We start from the raw sequence: 7844 nt of genomic DNA, 5'->3' as shown, positions 1-7844 counted from the left end.
TCCCTTTATTCCCTCACTCGCTTCCATTTGTCATTTTTTGTGAGGAGTAGGTTGAGAGGTTCCAAGTGAAGCCCAGTTCCAACCATTTTGCCCCTTCTCGCCTTGCTCTCAGAGGCAGATAGGAGGGTTCAAGTCTAGAAACATTACATTTTGAGTTGCCCATTTTAATCCGTTAATAGGATGATAGTTATCCACCAAGCATTTTGTATGTGTTATCCTTTTATCTTCACATAAGTCCCATAAAGTTCCCCATTTTACAAATAAGAAAACTGAACTCCAGAACAGTCAACTTACCTGAGGTTATAGAGCTAGTAAGTACAGAGTTAGAACAGGAACCCAATTCTCTGACTCCAAATCTGACTCCAAATTCAAAATGCATGATAACATAGCTGCCTATTGAAATAAAGATACAGCTGAAAGGATTAGATAGCCCAATTAGCAACTGGTTCAATAGCTGCCTATTAAAGATACAGCTGAAAGGATTAGATAGCCCAATTAGCAACTAGTTCAAATGAAAATATCCCTGCCTATTAGTTTGTCCTGAAAGTTGTAACTCACAGGGTTAAGTCTGTCTGATATCTGATTATTTGTCTAACTTGAATATAATTTACTTTTGTTTACCTACCTATAAACTCAAGGGAAAATCTATCCTCTTACCCCTTATTAATAGAGTCACTACTGTAGATGTGAGGCAGTAAAGATCGCTCAGTGCAGTGGGAGAACAGAATGTGTTTATTACTCTAGCCTATTGGAACAAGAAGTTGAGACTTGTATTTTCTTCTCAGACTGCTGGCTTCTGTTTCTAGCTTCTGGCGTACACTGGGTCTGACTCACTCACCTCTCTTTGTTCTCTCTGTTATTATTAGGATAGTTAAGCCCAAAGTGGCCTCCATGGAGGAGATGGCCACCTTCCACACTGATGCTTATCTGCAGCATCTCCAGAAGGTCAGCCAAGAGGGCGATGATGATCATCCGGACTCCATAGAATATGGGCTAGGTAAAGTCATTACCAGGCAGTGATGGGAGATGGACAGCCTAATTTTTTTATAACTTGTATGATTTTTAAATATTTTTTCATTAAGAAATCATGTGTTAACTGTCGATCTTAATCTTTTGGTTTAGCCACATATAACTCACTAAACAAGCAAATCATATGAGTTGAGCAAAACCACATGATGGGTTAGATGAAAGAAAACCTTTCAGTTGCTTAGGCCCTATTGGCAGTGCTCAGATCTGGTCTGGCTATATATATGCTGATTTAGCTGTCCTGTGACCTTATATTTTAACTGGAATATAGATTTATGTTCTGGCTAAGTTTTCTACCTCATCCCTCATTAAACAGCTGCATTTTTTAAAACTGTAAGTGACCAGCAGGATAGTCTAGAAAAACAGCATGGTTTAGCAGAAGAACATTGAACTGGGGGGTCAAGAGAGCTGAGTCCCAGGCCTGGCTCTGTGTGACCACTGACAAGACATATCACCTTGGTTTCTCTATCTATAGCCTGTGACTAGTTCATCAGGAAGGTTTATCCTTTCTAGCTCTAACCTTTTAAAAAATTACATCCCCAACATTGGAATTGTTTCTGTCTCACTTGGAGCTGTTATTAGCACAGTGGCCTTTTAGTAGGTTAGGTTGTTGTCACACCTCAACCTATTCCTCCTCTTTTTCTAGTTCATCTTTTAACCAGTTCTTCTGATTTTTGCCCTAAGGTTATGACTGCCCAGCCACTGAAGGGATATTTGACTATGCAGCAGCTGTAGGAGGGGCTACAATCACAGCTGCCCAATGCCTGATCGACGGAATGTGCAAAGTAGCAATTAACTGGTCTGGAGGCTGGCATCATGCAAAGAAGTAAGAAAATAACCTTTCTGTTTTCTGACTCTTTCCTTGAGTCAGTTTCTCAGTTATATAAACTCTTATGCTTATTGTATTGACATTTACAGAGAGACGTGTGTATATGTGGCACTTTACAAGGCATTCTGAAGAAATCCAAGTGAAATAGAAAAAAGATTACCTAATATAGTGGAAAACACACTGCTCAAAGTCAGGACACCTGGGCTCTACACCTAGTTTTTCTGCTAACTTGCCTAACTGACTTGGACTTATTACCCTCCCTAGGCCTCAGTTTCTTCATCAATAAAATGAACAAAGAATACAACTAGACAGTCTCTAAATTCCTTTTCCGCTTTCTAGAAATTCCCCTGTCTTCAAGGGACTTACAGTCCAGAAACATTAACAAAATTAGAATAGAGAACAACATTAGTTATGGTACCAATGGAATATGTGTATGAGCTGAAGAGACTTATCAGTAGAAAGAAATTAATCATGGAAGTCTTGGCGGAAGTGAATTTTAGAGCTAGTTCTTAAAAGAAGTGGCAAACAGATTTTTGAAAAGGTGGAAAATTGATGCGAATAGGTTTAAAACAAAAGGCTGAACAATCAAGAAGAGGGCTCATGCTGCCACCTCTAAGAAAAGTAGCAACCCAGAGGTAGATGTCTCTCAAAGACAAAGGGCTTGTGAAAAGGCTCTTCCTAGGTGCTTCTTGGAGTTAGAGGAGAAGTCCTTTGGAGTGTTCATTTGTTTATTTGTTTGTTTGTTTTTGAGACAGGGTCTCGCCCTGTTGCTCAGGCTGGAGTGCAGTGGCGTGATCTCGGCTTACTACAACCTCCGCCTTCCCAGTTCAAGTGATTCTCCTGCCTCAGTCTCCTGAGTAGCTGGGATTATAGGCACCCACCATCATGCCCAGCTAATTTTTGTATTTTTGTAGAGATGGGGTTTCACCATGTTGGCTAGGCTGGTCTCAAACTCCTGAGCTCAGGTGATCTGCCTGCCTCGGCCTCCCAAAGTGATGGGATTACAGGGGTGAGCCACCGCACCTAGCCACCTTCTAGTGTTTTATGTTAACATGTCAAACTGCAGTAGTCTGTCTGAGAAGGATTGCTGGGCCTTCTTCAGCATTTGGAACTTTCCTTGATATTTCTGTAGTACTTAATCCACATTGAAGAAGAAGGATTTTTTAAAACTCGGAATTTATCAATCCTCTGTCTGAGAGAAATGAAGTCGCTGTAGTAGTAATTGCCAATGCATCATTCACAAATCAATTGTTCATGCAATCAACAGTGACCTTGATACTCTTAGGTGCTCTTGAGTCAAGAGAAAACCACACTTTGTTTTTCAGAATAAAACACAGCACAACTTCAGCATATGCAGATTAAGATAATAACAGAATTTTTTCCATCAGATTGACAGATTTTGTGGCCAAGGAAGTCCTTGAAAAAGTTTACTGCTAGAATTTACTAGTTTGGCAACAGAGCAAAGGAAACCAGTGTTTTAGTAATGAGTCTTATGTGGTCTTAAAAGCAGAGACAAGCTGCCTTTTGTTAGCTTTTGCTTGCTTGCCTGCTTGCTTTTTTCTTGCTTTTTGCTGTTGTTGTTGTTGTTGGTTTGTTTTTTTAATAAAGACAATGTCTCCCTATGTTGCTGATCTTGAACTCCTAGACTGATCTTGAACTCCCAGGCTCAAGGGATCCTCTATCCTCGGCCTCCCAAGGTACTGGCATTATAGGCATGCACCACACCTGGCCTCTTTCTTTCTTTTTTGTTTTGTGTTTTCGAGACGGTCTCTCTCTGTCACCAAGGCTGGATGGAGTGCAGTGGTGCAATCATAGCTCACTGCAGTCTCAAACTCCTGGGTTCAAGGGATCTTCCCACCTCAGCCTTCTAGGTAGCTAGGACTACAGGCACGTGCCACCACACTTGGATAATTTTTGTATTTTTTGTAGAGATGAGGTCTTGCTGTGTTGCCCAGGCTGGTCTCAAATTCCTGGACTCAAGTGATCCTCCCACCTTGGCCTCACAAAGTGCTGGCACTGCACATGAAAGTCACTACACCCAGGCTGCCTTTTTTTTTTTTTAAGTTCAAAATACAGACAATGATTGCTAGGAGAAAAAAAAATGACCCTCTCCCCTCCCAGGTACAGAATGAAAGGAGAAAATTAAGCTTCTCTGAATGAAAGACTTCTAGGTCCTCTTGGGCTTAGCAAATTGAGAAGAAAAGTAGTGTGGCTTCATAGAAAAGGCTTGCTTCTGTGAATCACATCCAGTTTATTATGCAATTAAATTCACTGCAGAAAGCCTACTAGGGCTTGGGTCATTTTCCAGTTGGGTACTCTGCTTCTTATTACTGTTTTGCTGCCAAAGGAAGTACACTCTGTCTTGACCCAATCATGGCTGCTTCTGGGCTGCACACAGACATGGGGATACCCACATATATTGCCTTAACTGTTTTAGACATCTTTCAGCTGCTCCTGCATGGAAACGGACATGCCTGTGATAAATATAAATTACAGAGAGTCTCTAGAGATTTCCCCAATTTAGGTCTGAATTCCAGGGTGTTCTTGGCATATCTAGAACCTCTCTGTAGATGGACTACAGGCATTTAGGCTACAAACTTACATCTAGCCAGCATTTACTTATTATAATCACAATATTTGTTTAAACTTCCCATCTCCAAATATATGTACAGATTCACACATGCCATTTATTCATTGAACAAGCATTGATTAAGCACCTACTATATGTCAAATGTATGTTTATCATCACCAATAAGCAGATATATAGAAATTGAAGCAAGATATATTGTTTCCCCTACCAAGTTGAAAAAAAATTTATTTCAAAATATCCAGGTGGTGGAAGGATTACAGTGAAATTAGTACAACCCCCTTTGAAAACTTTGGAAGTGTTAAGAATGGGAAAAAATGTTCATACCAGTTGGCCCAGTAACAATATTCTTGGCAGTCTAGTCTAAGGAAATAAACCAATTCTACCTGTAAGAAATTTATATCTTAGGAATAAGACAGCAAATAATTGCATTTGAAAGCTTAAAAAGGATGATTCTCAAAGAATATTCTACAAAAGAAGAGTAATGAAGGACTAATGCTATTAGATATTAAGCATCCAAAACTACAATAATGAAAACACTGGTACAAAATTAGACAGATAGCTTATAGTACACCCCATCTCCAACAAAGAGACCAGTTATATAGAATTTAATCTATTACAAAGGATACATTGCAAGTGCATGGGAGTTGAAAGGTCTGTTGAGTAAATGAATGGTATTGTGACAGCTTGTACCATTATATACTCATCTACTGTAATAAACTAAAATGAGTGACAGCTAGATTGAAGAGTTAAATATTAAAGAAAGCAAATTTAAAAAACTAGAGTGAATGGATATTTATCAAGCTTCTAAAAGGGAAGAATTTTCTAAGCTTAGAAAGTAATTTTAAAATCATGAAGGAAAGCATCAAACCTGACTGTATAAAATTTTAAAACCAAAAACAACTTTTAAAAAGTTTTTTGGCTATTTTTAAAAAAATTTAAAATTCTAAACCACAAGAACTGGAAAAAGCCTTATGTTTCATTAAAAAATAAAACAAAAAGTAGTAGTAGGCTTTGCTTATTTATCTTAAAACCCAAAAACTTTCTTTACAAATATTAATTGTACCCACTCTTACAATATAATGTATAAGAAGAAATCTGCACAAAAAACATGAATAGACAATTTACAAAGGAGTTTAAGTACAACTGGAAAACATCGGAAAATGTTCATCACTACTAATCAAAGAAATGCAAATTAAAACCATTAGGTAAGCTCTTTTTTTTGAGACAGAATCTCGACTCTGTTGTCCAGGCTGGAGTGCAGTGGCGCGATCTCAGCTCACTGCAACCCTGCCTCCCAGGTTCAAGCGATTCTCCTGCCTCAGCCTCTTTAGTAACTGGGATTACAGGCGTGTGCCACCATGCCCAGCTAATTTTTGTATTTTTAGTAGAGATGGGGTTTCACCATGTTGGTCAGGCTGGACTCAAATTCCTGACCTCATGTCCTCCCGCCTCGGCCTCCCAAAGTGCTGGGATTTCAGGCATGAGCCACCAGTTTTTAAGCCTATATTTAACAGTATTGAAAAAGATGGTACTCAGTTTCCTAGTGAGTGTGGTTTGGAAGAAAGCATTTTGGTAGCCAATGCGTAGTAATGCCCTTTGATCGGGTAATCTTACTTCTGGGAATGTGGCCTAATTTTTTTTTTTTTTTAATATGGGAAACAAATTATTTTCATGAAGGTATTTATCAGTGTTATTTATAAAATTTTAAAAACTAAAATAACATGAATGCCTAGCAATAAAGGAATGGTGAATCTACTCCCTAGAATATTATCCTATTGTTTTACTTTTTTCCTTCTGTGCAAAAGCTTTTTGTTTTTATTTATTTATGTATTATTTACTTATGAGACAGGGTCTTGCTCTGTCACCCAGGCTGGAGTGCATTTGCATGGTCTCGGCTCACTGCAACCTCTGCTCCCCAAAGATCAAGCAGTCCCCCCACATCAGCCTCCTGAGTAGCTGGGACTACAGGCGCACACCACCACACCTGCCTTTTTTTGTAGAGATGGGGTCTTGCCATGTTGTTCAGGCTGGTCTCTAACTCCTGGGCTCAAGCAGTCAACCCACTTTGCCCTCCCAAAGTGCTGGGATTACGGTTGTGTGCCACCATGCCCAGCCTTATGCTATTATTTTAAATAATGATTATAAGGATTATAGGGAACTTCAGACAAATACTTTATGTGTGTCAATAAAAAAGCAGGTCTTGGCTGGGCGCAGTGGCTCATGCCTGTAATCCAAGCACTTTGGGAGGCCGAGGCAGGTGGATCACTTGAGGTCAAGAGTTTAAGACCAGCCTGGCCAACATGGTGAAACCTTGTCTCTACTAAAAATACAAAAATTAGCCGGATGTGGTGGCAGGCACCTGTAATCCCAGCTACTTGGGAGGCTGAGGCAGGAGAATCGCTTAAACCCAGGAGGCAGAGGTTGCAGAGAACCGAAATCGTGCCACTGCACACCAGGCTAGGTGACAAAGTAAGACTCTGTCTCAGAAAAAAAAGAAAAAAAAAAAAAACAGGTCTTAAAAATGCATGCACATTGTAATCACAGCTTTGTAAAACATATATGAAGAGAGAAAGACTGGTGGGAATAACAGTGGTTATCTTAGAATAACAATAATATAGTGGCAGAATTATTTTTTCTCCCAAGTATTATTTTTTATTTTTTAATTTAATTTTCCTTTTACAGTTTTTTATTTTTTTATTTCAATAGGCTTTTGGAGAACAGGTGGTGTTTGGTTACATGAGTAAGTTATTTAGTGGTGTTTCTGAGCTTTTGGTGCACCCATCACCCGAGCAGTGTACACTGTACCCAATGTGTAGTCTTTTATCCCTCACCACCCCTCATCCTTTTCCCCGAGTCCCCAAAGTTTAATGTGTTGTTCTTATGCCTTTGTGTCCTTATAGCTTATCTTCCCCATGAGTGAGAACATACAACGTTTGGTTTTCCATTACTGAGTTGCTTCACTTAGAGTAATAGTCTCCAATTCCAGGCAGGTTGCTGTGAATGCCATTATCTCATTCCTTTTTATGGCTGAGTAGTATTCTATAGTGTATATATACCACATTTTCTTTATCCACTTGTTGATTGATGGGCATTTGGGCTGGTTCCATATTTTTGCATTTGCAAATTGTGCTGCTATAAACGTGTGTGCAAGTATCTTTTTTGTATAATGACTTCTTTTTTTTTCTGGATAGATACCTAGTAGTGGGATTGCTGGATCTACTTTTAGTTCTTTAAGGAGTCTCCACACTGTTTTCCATAGTGATTGTACTAGTTTACATTCCCACCAGCAGTGTAAAAGTGTTCCCTTTTCGGCCGGGCGCGGTGACTCAAGCCTGTAATCCCAGCACTTTGGGAGGCCGAGGCGGGCGGATCACGAGGTCAGGAGATCGAGACCATCCT

The 7844-nt window shown here is 39.5% G+C and overlaps 1 protein-coding gene across 1 annotated transcript; it reads left to right on the top strand.

The window, feature by feature from the left end:
- Nucleotides 1-867: 867 nt before the first annotated feature.
- On the top strand, nt 868-2162 carry HDAC8 (histone deacetylase 8). The gene is made up of 3 exons (XM_017869144.1): nt 868-997; nt 1711-1852; nt 1945-2162. Exons 1-3 carry the CDS (start codon nt 892-894, stop codon nt 1982-1984), a joined length of 288 nt encoding a protein of 95 aa, XP_017724633.1. The 5' UTR covers nt 868-891; the 3' UTR covers nt 1985-2162.
- The last annotated feature ends 5682 nt before the right edge of the window (nt 2163-7844 follow it).

This window comes from Rhinopithecus bieti, unplaced genomic scaffold, assembly GCF_001698545.2.
Source record: "Rhinopithecus bieti isolate Rb0 unplaced genomic scaffold, ASM169854v2 scaffold_4996, whole genome shotgun sequence".
Lineage (NCBI taxonomy): Eukaryota > Metazoa > Chordata > Mammalia > Primates > Cercopithecidae > Rhinopithecus > Rhinopithecus bieti.
Note: the sequence above shows the minus strand (reverse complement) of the source record. Positions and strands in the feature narration are given on the sequence as shown.